Raw genomic sequence first — 18,529 nt, forward strand, 5'->3', positions numbered from 1 at the left:
GAAATAAGTATTGATTAAAAGTTTACTATGTGATAGACATTATGCTGAGCAATAAGGATACAAACACAACCAAAAAGACAATCCCTTTTGTCAAGGAGCTTACATTCTAACAGGAAAAGATAACACACAAAAGGAAGCTAAAAAGTGGGTTTTGGGGAGATGATGGCACCCAGCAAGGAGAGTGGGGATAGGGCATGGTTTTGAAGTCTGGAAGCCAGGAACAGGGCTGAGAGGAGAATGAAGGCTACCTTGGGATACTCCAGAAAATGGAGGCCCTACAAGAAACTCACCAATGGGAGAAGGGAATAGTCCTTACAGATGGATATTCCATGGTAAGAAGGTCACAGGGGCAGGTTGGATGTTCCAGGGTGAAAAGGTCACAGGTGCTGATCAGACTTCAGCTGAGGCATAGTTTTGAAGGCTAGAAACAAGGAACTGAGTTGGGAAGGGAAGAAATATCAGCTTGGTCCCCTCCACAAAATGGAAGCCCCAAAGGAAATCATCAAAGAGAAAAGTGGGTGGACCAACAGCAATGAGAGAAGGATCATCCTGTTTTAGTAGAAGACACTTCATCTGGGTCTCAATCATGATGGCTAATTGGTGGAGTATATTGTGGGGATGCATATTATAAGTTCTTTAGAGGGGCAGATAGGTGGCACAGTGAATAGAGCACTGGCCCTGGAGTCAGGAGGACCTGAGTTCAAATATGGCCTCATACACATAACACTTACTAGCTGTGTGACTCTGGGCAAGTCACTTAACACCGATTGCCTCGCCAAAAATAAAATAAAATAAAATAAATTTAAAAAATAAGTTCTTTGGAGTCAATACTTACACTGCTACTTCCACTAGTTGGCAGTGACAGGTCTACTATCTACCTCCTTCCACCTCTGATATAGGTTAAGCCAGTATTTCCCTGAAAAGAGATAAAACTGGGCCAGGGTCTTGATTATCCCAGGGGGGGTAAGGTTCAAAATGCAATGACCTTGATGCAGCTTACCTATAACCTCTCAATATGCCAACATAACTTCTAGGTCACCCAAAGGCCCACAGGTAGTAATGGTCCTTTAGACTTGGGAGATGTCCCGAGGCCATGTGAGTCACAAAACCCTGCCTACTGATCAGATATTTCCATATGAGGGTGAGGGAAGCCACATCTACCCAAACTTAGTTCAGAAATATCCTTATTGAATATCCATTCCATTCTATGGCTAAGTAAGCTTTTTTAAACTGCTGAATGTCCTGCAAGTATCTCATTTCCTTTCAGCACTTAACCTAAACTAACAAGGGACTGACTTGAGTCAGGCCTACCCATTATACAGGTTATCAGGAGAGGGCTATACAGAAGCCTTTGGAATTGCCTGAACCATCCAATGTGGTTAATATTAATCAATATTCAGTCCTAGGATTGAAGACGCAGAGGAGAAAGATACTTCCTAACTAGTAATGGAGATGAAGGAGGCTGGAGTACGTCACTGTACAAATTCCATTTATATAAAAATTATGTGTATGACTGGTGAAGGTGATTGGTACCTGGGTAACAATGTAAATTAACAGAAACTAAATAAATTTGTTATTGCTGAATACTGCAGCTGTGTGTGTTCTTGTGAATAGGTAAGCCAGGTTACCCAGGCCCCAGTGAGTACTATGGGGATATTGATGGTGCCAATTCTTTTTTCTCCAACCCTTTGGCTGCGACTAGTCAGGAGCTATTTGCTTCTACCTAGAGAGAAGTTCAGTGTGCCTTCTCTAGCCTTCCTTATGGTGACTTAAGTTCTCCTACTTCTGGTGATTTAAGTTCTTCCTACTGCTACAGTTTGGTGGACACCTAAAAGAGACACCATTTCCTAAGGGTATGGAAGTCCACCCCATATCAACAATACAATACCAGCTGGGTCAGAAGGGGCCATAATGGCAGAAGTCCAGGCGACATTAGAGACAAAGAGTAAGCAATCAACCCTATGAAAATTTGGAATCCAGACCTGTCAGCTATGTGTTTAGCATTATGGTGAATGAACAGAACTAACTGATTCTGGATATAGTCCATAATAAGCTACCACTACTGAGATTGTCATAGTCTTAAAAGGAAGTTCAAAAGCTTATGGGACTCTTTAAGTTTTGGAAAACCTCAAACCTCATAAGTATCCTACATGGATACTTTCATAGGGGAATGGAGAGTGAAATAAGCATTTATTAAGTGCCTACTACATGTCACGCTTTCTGTTAAGTGCTTTACAAATATTAATATCTCACTTGATCCTCACAACAACCCTGAAAGGGAAATGTTATTATCTCAATTTCGCAGTTCAAGAATTTGAGACAGAATGGGGTTAAGAGACTTGCTCAGGGTCACATGGCTTTTCTGAGATCCTCTTTGAACTCAGGTCTTCCCAACTCCAGGCCCAAAATTCTATTCATTGTGCCACCTAGTAGCATCACAGTTGACCCCCATTTACCAAATCACTTATGTTATTCTCTTTCAAGTGCAGTCCAGAACAGGCAGTATCTTTAGAACACCTAAAGTAGATTATCCAGGATACTCTCCCCCAGGCATTTATAATCTTGTGAGGCCAATATTCTTTGAAGTCATTGTCCCTTGAGGAAAAGGCTAAGTGGAACTTTTGGTAGGCACAAAGGAGTGGCCAGATTAAATGACTATTAGGCTTCTGGAACCATAAATTCCCTGAAGTGGCCATCCACTATATCACTTTTATAAAACAGTTGACTGACTGTTTTTGGGCCCTAGTTGCTACTGAATAGACAACACAGGGATATACTGTTATCCTTTGTTCTGAGTTACCCATTAAGAGTGATGTGAGTTGGATAAGGCAAGCAAGGTTTTGTCATTACTAAAAGGAAATGGCATATTCAAGATCATGCTCTCCTGAGGTCTCTCAGGTATCAGCATCTATCATGAAGAGGTTGTGACCTTGTCAGATGCTGAGACCTCCAGTCCTGGACCCAGTACTTTGCTTCCTCCACTAGCCTAGTGGGCCCTGGCCTACAAGGAATTAGTTCTTAAGGAACAACAATTTTCCTCATTCATCGCTGGCACTAACTATGAAGAAATTATATACAGCTGGACCTCAGAAGGCAATAATCAAATTACTAATGATATACTGAGGATGGGGTCTTGCCAAGTTCTTCCAGTAAGATGAGATGTGAGAGCTGCATGGCTGGCACGTGAGGAGGGGGGCAGAAAAGATTTTTATTCATATTAATTTCTAGGTAATGCCCACAGATCTATTTGAGAAAAAACTGAACAATTAAAGGCTTTCCACTTTGGAGTTAGGGACCATGGATGGATTTTACTGACATTTCCCACCACATATCATTGCTCACAGGGCATATTAGTGTCCACCAGATACATCATATGCCTTCTGCTGAACAGAATAATCAGATTGGTGCCCTTAGAAGCACAACAGAGTTTGGAGACTGGGTCCATTATCAATATAGACAGAGGCTGCAATGCTATGTTGTAGTTAGTATAGGACTGTATGATCCCCTTAACTAAAAACAATGCAGTCAATTCTACTCATCAGTGCTTTTTGTGCTATTTAGAGCATTCATCTTCGTGATTTGTTTAATCCAGAGGGCTAGAGAGAGAGATAAAGTGAATTATGTGGAGTCAAGGATTGTAGGTTTTAGTAGGTTTCCCACTGCCCTTCAGGAATGCCTTTCAGACCTAGCATTGACAACTACTGGTCTTTCAGGATAAAGACAGAGGCAAAAGAAGATGCAGAGATGACTAATATTTTGATTGAATTTTAACATGAATTGTATTTCTTTTGTTCTTATTGTCAGTAAAGTTGTTTTTAACTCATTTTATGATCCAGGAGGGTTTCACATTCTAATCCAATTCCCGAATCACTGATTAGAAAAGACAGGGGGAAACAGTAGGGGCCATTTTCTAGAGAAGACAGGAAGAGATGAGGTCAGGGTTACATGTAGACAGCTTGGCCTTGGGGAAGAAGAAAGGCCATCTCTTAATCAAAGAATAGAAGAAAGGAGGAAATAGTCAAGAGACTGTACCACGAGGAGGAAGAGAGAAAAGAGAGCTTGCAGAGAATGACATCCATTTTCTAGGTAAAGTATGTGGTGAGATTCTGAGCTGAGAGTGTAAGTAGAGGAGATTCCATGGGAGGCTTGAGAGAAGATATTTGGAATAGCCATTATAGTAAGAGGGATAGAAAATTGATTAGGGAGGAATTAAAGTTTACAATATATTCTGAGAGGAAGTATGCAAGTGACTCTGATATAAGAAAAAATTAAGAAGGGTACAAAGGGGACATGTGGCATAAAGGAAAACTAAATCAGGAGAGATGTAGGCTCAAATTCTACCTCTGATACTACTGGCTGTGTGACCATGGACAGAGTATATAATTTCTGTAGGTCTCAGCTTCCTCATCTATAAATTAATGATAATACTTGAATTAATGTACATAATCCACAAAGTTGTTGTGAGAGTAACATGAAATTATGTATTTAAGTAATTTTTGAACTTTAAAGCCTTAACAACAATAATAAATGGTATTTAAATAAAAGAGAAAAATCCAGACAAAGTAATATTAGAAATTTTAGGGAGAAATCATCTTGAGAGTCAGAGAAGCTTTTTGGAAGAGGCAGCATCTTATTTATCTTATTTGTGCTCCAAAATAAAATAATGACAACAACAGACATATGTGTGTGTGTGCGCGTGTACACACACACACACAAACACACACACACATATATGGAGAGAAAGAGAGAAAGAGAAAGAAAAAAGAAAGGAAGAAAGAGAAAAAGAAAGAAAGAAAGAAATGGGAAAGGAGTCCATTCCAAGTACGGCAACAATTTGGACAAAGTAATGGTGACAAGACAAAGCTGAAGAAAATGTAGGACAGAAAATAGCCCAATTTGGCTGCAACAGAGTATGTGAAGGGAAGTAGGATGAGATAAGACTACATAAGTAGGCTATGGAAAGCCTGTGGAGGATCAGTAGTTAAATTTTATTCTCTAAGCAACTGGGTAATCTTTAAAGGTTAGAGGAGTTACATGATCAGAGAGACTGATTAAGAAGATTACTGGGACAGCAACAGTGATGTCAAATATGGATTGGCAAAGGGACAGATTAGAGTGAAGATCTATTAGGAATCTCCTACTGCAAAAGAGAAAAGATGAAGGCCTAAACCAGGATGGTTAGAGTGGGAGTAGAGAGGAAAATCTAGATGCAAGAGATATTGAAGAGGTAGAAACACTCAGTTGTAGCATGTGGCTGTAGTTCCTACTGGTGGGGAAGCTGAGGCTGGTGGATTACTTGATTTGGGGAGTTTTGAATAGCAACCGGGCTATCCTCAATAACTCTGGCACCGATATGATGACCCCCTTGTGGTAGAAGCCCACCAGGCTGCCCAATGAGAGGTGAACCAGCCCAGATTGGAAAAAACAGAGAGGTTAAAGTTCCTGTGCTGATTAATACTGGAATCAGGCCTGTTGACTGGCCACTGAATGTCCAGCCTGGATGAAATAGGGAGATCTAGTCTCAAAAATCAACTCCACCATAACCATCAAAAAAAAAAAAAGAGGTAGCAACAATAGAACTTGGCAGTTGATTAGACTTTGGAGTGAAGGAAAGGGAAAAACAAAGAATAGGGGCATAGCGGTGCTATTAACTGGAACTGAGAAGTTAGGTACAGGTACATGTTTACAAAAAAAGCCTCATTGAACTTTAGACAAGTTGAGTTTGAGGGACAAAGAGGAAATCCAGGTGGAGACAATTAGCAGTTAGAGTTCTGAAGAAAGAATACAGATTTGGAAATCATTTACACAGAAGTGATATTTGAAGCCTTGGGAGTAAATGAGATTACCAAGGGAGAAAGCAGAGAAAAGGAAAAGCTTATGACAAAACCTTGGCATACAATCATGTTTAAGAGATAGAAGGATGATGAAGAGCCAGCAAGATATAGCATTGATCAGAGAAGACCACCAGGGGGAAAAATATGATGGTTTAATGTCACATGAGCCAAGTGAGAAGTAGAATCAAGAAATAGCTAAGATAGATAAAGGAGAAAAATTACTGTAAAAATTCCTTGGATTCAGCAGTCAGGGGACCTTGGAGAAAGCTGTATTAGTAAAGACACAAACACAGAAGCCAGAGTTTTGCTGAATGAGTGGGTGCTAAGGAAAATGATTCAGGGAATACAGATTACTCTTTCTAGGAGCAGGCACACTTTTCTCAGGATAGGGAAAGACAAAGCACGTGGTAGGGATAGGAAACAGCTGAGAAAGAGAGATTGGAGATGCATAAGGGGGATGCATGCATTGGCACCCCTTATTGTTAGAAACTACTAGCAGCAAAAGAAGTCTCCACCCTCGATGTTTTCTTGTGAGTCCCAACAGCTACTGAAGTTGTCTATGGGGCCATCTCTGTCTTTGTAGAGAAGATGACAGGTGACATACAACTCCTACCACCACTTCACCTGCTGCCACCTCAGCATAGAGAAGCCTGGAACATCTTGTTTTCATGAAATTATGTGGAGGCTACAAATTTAAAGATTATACTGACTGTGTTTAAAAAGAAACCCAAAGTGTGATGGAGCCAAGACGGTGGAGTGGTAAAAACCAGTGCATCAGAGCTCCCTGACACAAACTCCCCCAAACAAATATCAAAAATACACCAGACTGAATCCTAATGGGGAAATCCAGAAAATGTCACGGTGAGTCTTTAGTCTAACACAGGCAGAGGCAGACAGAGAGGTTTATGGACACTAGGTGTCCATAGTAGAGATGCCCTGGGCCATGTACAGAGAAAGGATGAAGTTCAGAAGCCAGCAGTAGTAGTGTGGCAGATCCCAAACTCAAAGCTGGGTCTCACTCATCTAGCTCAGCCTATAGAGGAAAAATGAAGAGAAAAATCCTAGACCAAAGAGGAGCCTGCAATTCTGCCAATTTGAACCAACAGAGCTTTCCAGCTAGCTAAGAGGGGCAGACTCAAACCCAGGTCAGAAACTAAAAGAGAAACCTGAAATGGAGGACGGGGAAGAAATCAAACCTTGCCCTGGATCAGACCACTTTGGGAGCACCAAAGTAGATCTCCAACCTGTCCCTGAGATCCTGAAATAATATTGCATTCAACACCCCCAAGAAAAGAGCAACAGGACTAGTCCAAAATTTTCCTCCAAAATTATGTAGAGCATAACATAAACTCTGAAGTCAGTAGGAAGTAGACTGGAAGAATGGGAAAAAAAAGAACCCAACCATATTATGATGGCAGGGATGCTCAAGACACAAACACAAAAGAGAATGACTTGGGGCACCTAACTGGTGCAGTGGATAGAGCATCGGCCCTGAAGTCAGGAGGACCTGAGTTCAAATCCGGCCTCAGACCAAACACTTGACACTTACTAGCTGTGTGACCCGGGGCAAGTCACTTAACTCCAATTGCCGAGAGAGCGAGAGAGAGAGAGAGAGAGAGAGAGAGAGAGAGAGAGAGAGAGAGAGAGAGAGAATAACTACAAAATATCTACAAGCAATGCCTCAAAGAAAAACACAACTTAGATAGAAACTGAAATAAAATGCCTAGAAGAGATTAAGCAACAGTTTTTTTGAAGTTTTTTTTATAAATGTAATGAGTGCTTAAAGAAAAAATTAGAAACAAAATGAGAGTTTTGAAGAAAAAAGTGGAAAAGAAATTAGGAGCTTGACAAAAGAAGTATAATACCTTGTCCAAGCAACAATCTCCCTGAAAAATTAAAGTGGACTAAATAGAAAGTGAATGACTTCATGAGGCAACAGGAAATATTAAAACAAAGGCAAAAGGCTCAAGAAAAAGAAAATATAAGATATTTCATGGCAGAAAAAAAACTGACACGGAAAAGAGATCACAAGAAGAAATTTAAGAATCACTGAACTATCTGAACACCATAACCAAAAAAAGAACCCAGACATCACATTTCAAGAAATCCTAAAAGAAAATTGCCCAGAACTCTAATAATTAGAGAACAGAGTAGAAATAAAAAGAATCCACCAGTCACCACTGGAAAGAAACACCAAAGTTAAAACTCTCAGGAAGATCAGAGCCAAACTCTAGAGCTTCTAGGTCAAAGAAAAATCGTGCAAGCAGCCAGAAAGAAAGCATTCAAGTACCAGGGAGCCACAATCAAGACCACACAAAATTTAGCAATCACCACCATAAAGGAATGGAGAACTTGGAATATGGTATTTCAAAAGGCAAAAGACACAGGCTTGATGCCAGGGATGGTTTTTAATGAACTAGATGACTTCCAAGCATTCCTGATGAACAAAACAGAGTGTCAGAGAAACTTTCAAGTTCAAACACAGGAGAAAAGAGGAACACAAAAAAGGTAAACATAAATAAACAATAATGAAAGACTGAAAAAGAATGACTGATTACATTCAAATGCGGGAAGATGATACCCTATCATCATCAGAGTTCATAAAGGGAGTCCAATTAGACAAAGCCAAGATTCTGTTCTTAGTGAGTTTAAAAAAAAAGAATGGAACAAGAAGGAAAAAAGGAACACATGGAGGAGGGGGGAGGGGTGTAGGAGAAGGGAAAGGAAAAGAAAGTAACATTATCTCACATAGAGTACACAAGTAGACATCTATACAAATAAGGATAAGATGATGGGGAAAAGCAGCTGACACTTTAAACTCACTCACAACTGAACTGGAAGAAGGAACAATAAACAGACACAGGGGTACAGAAATACATTCCACTTAGAGAAATAGGAAGAAAAAGAAAGAAGTGGGGGAAGGGATTCAGAGGTAGAGTAGGTTAAAGTAGGGATTAGTGCTAACCAAAACAAACTTTAAGGATGGACAAAAATAATTACAGTTTTTTTTTGAGATGACAAAGAATGGGAATCCAAGAGGGTACCCAGAAATGCGGAATAGATGAAAAACTTATAATATCTAAATATGACAGAATACTATTACACTGAACTCTTATAAGGGTAATGGCTAATGACTAATCAGTGTAATGATCAACCAGACAACCAGGATTTCAGAAAACTAATGAGATAACATGCTACCCACCTCCTGATAGAGAGGAGAAAGACTCAGAATGAAGAATAAAATTGGAAGGCATGGCCAATGTGGAAATTTATTTTGATTGACTATACATCTCTGTAATGGGTTTTACTTTTCTTATGTTCTCATATGGAGGAGAGGGAAGGTAAGTGGGGAAGGTAAGCGGGGAAGGTGGATCCTAGCTGATTAAAACAAAGTATTTTTTAATTAATTTAGTTTTAGTTTTCAACATTCACTTCCATAAGCTTTTAAGTTTTAAATTTTCTCCCCTTCCCTCCCCAAAATGGCATGTAATTTGATATAGGCTTTACCGATAAATTCCTATTAAACATAAAACAAAATATTTTAAATAAAAATAACACTTCTTGAAGAATACATTAAACCAACCTATTGCCAAACAATAATTTTCAACTTGATTTGTTTTTAACAGTTTTAATACAGAACTTCTTAAAGGCACTCCAAAAGTTTTAGATAAATTATAGGTACTACTGACTTACTGCTTATTTATTCCCTCAAATAACTTTAGCAGATTAGACAGAATACATAATCCCTTCTCAGCTTCCCCATAAGTCATTTACTTACTGTTCAATGCTTTCACTCTTCATTACAGACCAAAGCTTTGCTGGATAGAAATAAGACATGACTCCATAGTTTCCAGGATCCATCTGGAACCCTTAGAGAAGGTATCTCATTGACAATATACAATCCTTTAGCACAGAGGATTTTAAATGACAAGTCACACATGATGACCTACCATTCCTCAGTTTCACTCTTGATTTCCTTCAAGGCTCTGGGGGGGGGGGGACCACCTAGGTTGCATGGATATAAAATTGTCATCCTCAAACTTACTTTCTTCTGAAATAGAGAACTAAACCCACTCAGAAATCGACTAAACTGTTTTATAAATACTTGTGAAGTAATGTAAAAATGGTCTAGTAAGGACTTACTAGCCAGAGCTACTCAGCAGGATATGATCTCGTTAGGCTCCTCATAATTTGGTAGCTTATTTTTCCCTAAGACATCTAATAACCTTTCAAACTGTTTTATTTACTTGATTTTGAGAACATAAAATTAAGGGGAAGAAGTACACAAAAATAATTTTGTTTCACTCTTATAGACAGATGATCTGTATATGCCATAATTACGGCTTTTTTTACTTTTTTTTTTTTGATAGAAGCAAATGCCAAGCTCACTTAATCGGTCTGAGTTCTCATTAGCACAACTCATTCCACAAAATTAAGTGCTGTGGTCTCATGATACCCTGTGGAGGGTTAGATGACTTAGTTGAAAAAGCATGAACAATTTTCACTGAGATACTTGTTTAAAGTCCAGCTTAAGGTTCTATTTTAATGCATGGATTCCATCCCTTTCCTCAAAGGATAATCTATACTATATTACTAAAAGCAACAAACGACATAGTACATCTATGCTATATTTGTTCAATAATGTACCAATCTCCAACCAGCAGAAAGAATAAATTATCCTAACTCCCTAAGTGGGTAGTCTTTTAGGCTATCAGCAGGGCAGCTAGAAACCTGCAGGCAAGAAAACCATACATACTGTGAGGTTTCAAAATCCCTTACTTAGCTCTGGGGTTTGGTAATAGAATTGGGAAATTCTCACTTCAAAGTTATTAGTTCTACACCAATAGATGCTACCCTTTCCCAGCTGCCTTTTTTTTTTTTTTTTTTTGGTGGATGGTAAGAAGGGAGGATGGTAGTCTCAAGACAACTTAAGTTATATTAGTTTCTAGATGGAAAAAAAAGAGAGAGACCATGCCTACTTTCTAATCACAAGGTAGCCTATGCCCTTCTAGGAACTAAAAATGTTTCTTCCTTTTTTATCATATATCCCATTTAGCTAACACTTCAGGTCATGCATGAGCTATATACACCAATGCCAAGGCTCTGGTTTAGTGGGAAGAACATTACTTCTAGACCTGAGTTCAAATCTTATTTCTACTATTTACTTTCTACGTCATCTGGGGCAACTCATTTGACTTTTGGGTCCAAAAGCTATACAGATCAAATCTATATAAATGTCAGCTACTATTTTGCTTCTCCCTTCTCACTCCCCTCCAAATATTACAACAAAGGTTCATTACCCATGCTGCGTAAAGTGAGGATGAATTATTTTCATGAACCTGAAGATTACTCTTCAAGAAGTTCAAAATTTACCTGAACTCAGGAATCCTAATGGTCTTGGAATATAGTGTTAAGCAGTCCATTCCTTCAGAAGTTCAAAAATTATTTCATTCCCCTAACCTTACCTAGAATACTGTATCACTCATGCATTTATTTTCAATTTTATACCACAGTTATAGTACTCTATGATGGCAGGGATGAGGTCTTACTGGAAAGAACATTGGACTTAGAAGACAGTTCAAATCATGCTTGTGTGACTCTCAATAAGTCACTTAACTTTCTGGTCTCAGTGTTTCTCTGTACATTGAGACAGTTGGATTAGATGGCCTTTAAGATCCATTCCAGCTCTGAGCCTATAATTCTCTAAGTCGAATTTCTACTTCACTTTCCCTCAGCACCTAGCATAGTTCTTTGTATACAGTATTCATTGAATAAAGAATGAACACCCTCCTCTCCCAAATATTCATTTCCTCATCCACCCTCTCTCTCTCCTTCCCCCTCCCTTTTTGTAAATAAAATTTTTATTCCAATACCTAACTTTCTAATTCTATTCTAATACTTAACTTTCATTCAGATGGGAGAATTGTAAAAATGAGGCCAAAAAACACCTATCCTCAATCCTTTTCTCTTACCCCCCCCACATGCATGTCTCTTTCTCCACTTAATATCATTTATTCTTAGAAATTTGCTTTCCTCAAACTTTATCTGCCTTTTCACTATATTATTTATGTAGCATTTCTCATACCTTTGTGAAGTATATCAATGAGAACTGTCAAGGGAAAGTGATGAACATGCTAGAAGAAAAACTAAGGCAAGTCAAAATTTATTGTAGCTACGGTGGTAATAAATGAGGAAATACTACAAAGGAGCTGAATATGCAACTTATTTTTTGGCAATAAGTGAAGAAACCTTCTTATGATTTCAGTGGATCATATAGGAAAGTGGTAGTACATGTTCAAAGAACTTTTTTTAAAAAAATGGCCCCTTAAGGTATGAGTTTTATTATTTCATCAAATAAACAACACCTAATGATCTCATGAAATGCAGACTTTTGACTAACTGAAATCATTATCATATTAAGTCACAGTAGAGAACAACTTTAATAATGCTAATTTAGAGCTTTTAAATTTTAAGTACTCTTCCAGATAATGCCATCTATTTCAGTCCACCTACATCTACATATTCTTGCCAATCTCATGCTAAAATCAGAAGACCTTAAGAATCCAATCCCCTCATTTTACAGATGAGGAAAATTGAGATCCAAAGCCATTAATAAGAAGAGTGATTTAGTCCATGATCACCCTTTACATTATTGTTTCACAAGTCTTGACATTCACTCATAGTCCTACACTTTGGAAGAGTAAAGGCTTGTTCAGAAAGCTGCAAAAAGCACTCTTAATTTATAAAGGACTCTTCCAGTCCTGGATTTGTTCCACTACAGCACACTGAATGAAGAGACTTAGTTTCTAGTCTTAATTCATCCATTAACTAGCTTTGTAATCTTGGGTGAACCTAAGACATTTCATTGCATCTCATAATCTTCCCTTCCCAAATGAGGGGCTTATAATAGAGGATCTCCAAACTCCTTTCTGGATTCAAAATTATCTTCTATAATTCTACAAATTGTGTGAGAATATGCCGTATTATGTGTTTTTAATGGTAAACAATTTAACCTACCACCCACTTTCAATGCTTATTTGATTATTCTAAGGCAGCACCTACAAAAGACAATGTAGGATGATAATTCAGCTTTTATTCCATGAATTTGTGTTTAACCAAAACTTGATCATTTTGAAGTAGATCATTTTGGCCTGAATTTGTACATCAAATTATTCTGAATATTAAGGCACATTGCCCAGATGCTAGGGCACATAGACATGTATAATAAACACATACAAAGACACAAGAAGAAAACAACTTCTTTTAATCTGCATGCGAATAACCAACTCCAGTCTCCAATTATTATAGGTCTTTCTCAACCCTAAGACATATAAAAGTTGATTTGACAGTTCCAATGACAACTTTTATAACAAAAATACCCTAACATTCAAAGATTTGTCTATTCAGAGTGCTGTTTTCAATTTGAGCTTAGTCCCTCTGATGTCTGAGAGAGGAATCAACATACCACCAACTGAATCGTGGATGCACCTATATGCAAACAATTGCTGATGAAACAGTCTAATTAGAAAATAGAAGCCTGATACAGCCACACTATTTGAACAACAAAGGATAAGTTGTTTTAGAAACTATATGAGACAAGTACTCAAAGTATCATAAGTAATTCCATCAAAAAATATACATTAATTATCGGAAATATGACTTGACAATGAGGCCTCCAAATAGCTACTAATTTCATTAATATTGCCTAATCGATTTTAAACACTTCAAGGTCCTAAAAATAACTAAATATTATATGATGATCAGTCTATGGGCAAAGGGCTATTCATATTCAAGGAAGCGTCCTCTCTAAATTCCAACATACATGTCAAAATTACTTACACTTTGATTCAGAATGATTACTGAAGTGATTTTTTTTAACTGCATAGTTCATTTAGCTGAACTGAATGGTTTTCATCTTGAATGATGTTAATGAAAAAAAACTGGATTTTGTATAATGGAATAGATTTAGTAATGAAAGTAAACTCTAACCAAAATTCATTTGGGACACTTAAAACTGACCCACCTCAAAAAGGGATACTTCAAGTCAATTTTTCAAGTTTGCAACATAGATTGAGATCTTGAAGATTGAACACTTGGAATATCTAATTTTCTAGCACTTGAGAGCAAAGTCATCAGTTTTCACCTTTGTAAAATGAGGAGACTGGACTATGAGTCCTATGGTCTTTTCCAGTTTCTAACTTTATGAAACATCATGGAGATTAAATATAACAGAAGGGGATGAAATTAATAAGTAGCTCCAGAAAAATAACCTGTGTACTCCTGCTTCTGGACAGGGAATGAACTTCAATACTGTAGATCTAGGATGTACTTCTGACAGATTGACAAAACTGGATGTGATGTGAAAATCTACAAAATCTATAAAAAATTTTATGAAAAATCTATAAAAAGATTTGTTTGTCAAAAGAATTCCAATTGCAGTTTAACTGGAAGCTGCCATTTTAAAATCCACAGAAATCACATGCATATGAGTTTAATATAAAGGGGGAAAAAGGGAAATAACTTTGATTTGATGCATTACAGAAAATGCATCCCCGGGAGCCTCAGTATTTTCATTTCTAAAATAAGAAGGTTGATCTCAAGGATCTTTTCCATGCCTGACTAGGAAAGATATTCCTAGATATTTAAATGTATATTATTTTAAAACAGAGGCAGTTTGAATCATCATTCGTAACTTTAGAATAACGTTAGAACTCCAATTGGACTTTATTTCAAAAGGGAAGGCTGATGGTTGAGCTTACTTGAAACAAACCACGCACTCACCTCCCTAATAGCATTTGCCATAACGTGAATACTGATCTCTTGAAATACTTATCAATAAATGAAATGGTTCTCTCTCCTCCCACTCCATCCTCATCCTCATTGCTCATAACTTTTAAATTTTAACCTTAGTTCTATCTCTAGTCAAAAGGTACTTTTGTAGAAGGATCCTGGCTCTATACATTCAGAGGGAGACCTCCCCCTCCGGTGTTTGGATGAGACTCCCTAGGCTGGTTAGAGATTATTAGAAACTTGTCATTTTGACTTAGCTTCTGCTCACCCAGGAAAATTTCTATTCTTCCTCTCCCATTACACAAGTGTAATATCTTTTAGATTACACTAACTGCCCTCAAGGTCAAGACCTCTGCCTGGGGTTAGGACACCAGAGGACCAGCAGTTCCGATCAAGGCTGGAGTTGAGTTGCTGGGAGTTTGAGTCTCTCTGCCGTAGCTCTCTGGGCCAGGCTGCAAACACAACATGATGTGATTCAGTCTCTGCGTTTTGTGAATGGCTAGCTCTGACAGCCTCTGCCTGCCATAAGGGATCAACTGCTGCCGCCTCTGCTAGCAGACTAGTAAAAAGGATCACTTTTCTGGAAATACTTTGGTGTTTCAAAGGAGAATTAAAACAAAGCCCCCTTGTGTTTAATACGTTTTCATAAAGCACCCCTACCCAACGGACAGGCACGAACATTTACACACGCGCAACAGCACACACGCCCCAGACCTCTCTCAGGAGTAAACACCGGAGAGGGGAGAAGGCAAGGCACCCAGCGCCTGTTGCTGCCACTCACCTTCTGCTGCCTCCGGGCCATGTCGGTGGGCTGCTTGGCGTTGAACGGGTACGCGATGCACCTCACTACAAAGACATAGAGCTGCAGGCGGATGCGCTTCTCGTTTTCCTCCTGTTGCTGCCGCTCCAGCTCCTCTCGCCCCTCGCTCAGCACCGAGGGGCTCGGGCTGACAGGTCTGGCGGTGCTGCCGCAGCCCGGGCGCCCTGGAGGGTCCCGCCGCCCTTCCCGGAGAGGAGCCGCGGGCAGGCTTCGCTGGGAGCCACCGGCCGCCACCAGCACATCGCGTCTCTCCTCTTCCACCCCTTCGTCCGACTCCTCTTCGCTGGAAGACGGGTCCAGCATGATGTCCGGGTGCCGTCCTCACCCCGAAAGCTCCTGAGCCCTCGGGTCGGGGAAGGGAAAGCTGCGCCGGCTGGAGAACGAAAGGGAAACCGGTCACAGCTTTCCGGACACGTCGAGTCTTTTAGGCACCAGACTGTTTCCTACCACCAGGGCGAAAGGGGCGGGCAGGAGTTGGGGAGAGGAGGGAGGGAGGAAGAAGGGGAGGAAAAAATAGTGAGCCACCAGAGCGAGAGGGAATGACTAGGCGGGGTTTGCGAAGGGGGAAGTCGAGCCTGGTTGCCTTGGGAATTGTTCCTGCAGAGGTCCTTAGCCCCCCCAACCTAGTTGGTAAGCGGCCCAGGAAGCCAGCCCCGGTCGCAGGTGGGGAACCTGTAGCGCCTACAACAAGCAACATGTGGAATGGAATGTTAAGGAGCGCGGAGCGGGAGGGGGAGGATAGGGGTCCGGGGAGAAAGGAATGCGCGCGCGCCGCATTCCCAAGTGCGCGCCGTTTGTAACCTTGATTAACTGGCTAGTTTAGGGAAAATCACTGGTCTGAGACCTGGAGCTGTGCTCGTGACTCCAGCTGGAGGACGCTCTGGGCCTGGCAATCCTCTCTGCTTTGCCAGTTTCCCTAGAGTCCCCTGTGCAGGGCTGGCCTGGGTGCAGGTACTGAACTACGGAGGCAGCTGCAGCCGGACGCTCCCCACCCCCACCCCGCAGGTGTCCGGTCGTGGCAACCCTAGTGGGGCCTCTCACCTGCACCTGCACCTGCTCCCGCTGGGTGCCCACCCACCCCGCGGCGGAATCCTGGACTGACCCGCTATTCGAGTTTGTCTACGGACGCGAATAGAGCTTTTCCGTCGCGTATTGACATTTTAGACTTTTAAAAAAAGTCCCTCTCCTGTTAAAAACTTATCCTGGGGCCCACGCCACTCTACCCACGGGGCTAGCAGCGTCTGAAAGACGCTTTTAATTGCAGTTTTCTACCTTAGAAAGATTGCCAACATGGGTTTTTTTTGTTTTTTTTTTTTAATTTCAAAATGGAACTCTAATTTAGCTCGGACATGTCTGCATTACTTGAGGAGTTGAAGTGAGAGTATTAGAAACAAGACGTGATGTGCTGAGCAAACCTTAGACCTCAAGGCAGAAGATAGGATGCCATCTCGGCTACTTACTGCCACTCGGCACAGTTTGGCTTAGGTAAGATTAAAGGTGTTAATGATCTCAGTGGAACTTTAAAACTCTATAAATCCTATGACCTATTCTATGATGTCATTCACTAGGGCCCTCAGTTTCCTCATCAGTAAAATGGGGGGAGGGGTGGTAGTTGCACTAGGTAGAAACAAATTAAGATCTTACAGAGACTTTAGATATTATGAGAACACTCCCACCCACTCTGTTTTACAGATGAAAAAACTGAAGCTCAGGAAAGTGAGGTGACTTACCCAGGGTCAATACGTGAGGCCAAATTTGAACACACTCTTCTCTACTCCAAGTCTAGTGTTCTATGTATTCACTATACCATGCTTCTTTTTAGATGATCTCTAAATCACCTACTCTTATGATTCCAAACAGAGTTATTTAACAGTTAGTCTAGGACTAATATTGGTGGTGCTTTTCTCACTGTTTTTCCTCCTCCTTAGCTGGATTGTTTCTAAGCTGCAACCAAAGCCTACCCTGCTAACCTTTTCCACTCGAGTATTCAAGTATGTAGTGTTGGAGTTTTCTCTAGTGGTTCTATTATCCCATTCCTTAGTACCATTGGAAAGGGAAGAAAAGAAAAGGCACTGGATTCAATCCAGCTGAACTGCAACATAGTTTGGAGGTGGGGCTGAGAGAAGTTGAACTTAAGAAAAGATTATATTACCAGAACTGATGTGATCTATTCCTGTTTTCAAATAAGCAACTTCTACTTTTCCAGGCTTCTCTTACACCGTTTAGGTAGATATTTGCAGATCTTTATTTCACTTTGAGACTAAATAACATTATTCTGGGTGACATGTCTTTACAAGATGCTTACTTCCATCTTGTCATCTGGGTGGCATGAGAGACAGTGACAGAAACAGACAGAGACAGACACTTGGGGCATGAGTAGAGAGATTTTCTTATCCAACTTTCTTTAATACTTCTCCCTTTCCCTGACTTGCTACAATCTTTCACATGTTCATTCTCTTGGCTTATAGAAAATACAATCTTTTCTTTGTCTTTCTACTATGTCCATAAAAACTAGATATCTAAACCTACTTAAGATACCTAGCAATGATAGATCATAGATTATTTGCAAATGTAAAGAGTACCAAAGTATAATCTGGAGACCCTAGTGTGTGTTGAAAAAGAATTTAGGATATTCAGTTTTCCATGTATTAATTTTCAACACAATCTCCTTTATCTGTATCTTTGATGCCCTACAAATCCTAAAAAAATGACATAACTACAGTTTGTTTGTATGGGGTGGGGTATGATTTGAATAGATTAATAGTAGCAGAAAATCTTATTGACTTCTTACTAATTCATAACAAATCCTGGTATAATTAATATTCTTGTGCTGATTTAGTATTCATAATTTTAAGTGCATGACTTCTAGAGAATTATGGGTAAATTTTTAAAGTTCCAAATTAGTTGTCATTGCCAACTAAAGGTCCACTTTTAATTACAGTCAATATATCGGAATACTGGCCCATTCTGGATTTCCTACTCCCAAAAAAGTTGTCAGATCCATGATTTTTCAAGATTCTATTATTTTTAAGCTTTGGTGATTCTTTTTAGAATAATAATGAAATTTGTAGTCACATTAACTTAT

At 39.7% G+C, this 18,529-nt stretch overlaps 1 protein-coding gene across 5 annotated transcripts in view; it reads right to left on the reverse strand.

Annotated features, from left to right (window-relative positions):
* Positions 1-15,840, reverse strand: part of CADPS2 (calcium dependent secretion activator 2) — a 700,135-nt gene extending 684,295 nt beyond the window's left edge. For all 5 annotated transcript variants that reach the window (XM_027855139.1, XM_027855140.1, XM_027855138.1 and 2 more), the window contains exon 1: positions 15,406-15,840. In XM_027855139.1, the coding sequence (XP_027710940.1) occupies positions 15,406-15,747 (342 nt within the window). In that variant the 5' untranslated portion in view covers positions 15,748-15,840. The remainder of the gene's footprint in view (positions 1-15,405) is intronic.
* Positions 15,841-18,529: the final 2,689 nt, after the last annotated feature.

This window comes from Vombatus ursinus, unplaced genomic scaffold, assembly GCF_900497805.2.
Source record: "Vombatus ursinus unplaced genomic scaffold, bare-nosed wombat genome assembly UNPS02010788.1, whole genome shotgun sequence".
Classification (NCBI taxonomy): domain Eukaryota; kingdom Metazoa; phylum Chordata; class Mammalia; order Diprotodontia; family Vombatidae; genus Vombatus; species Vombatus ursinus.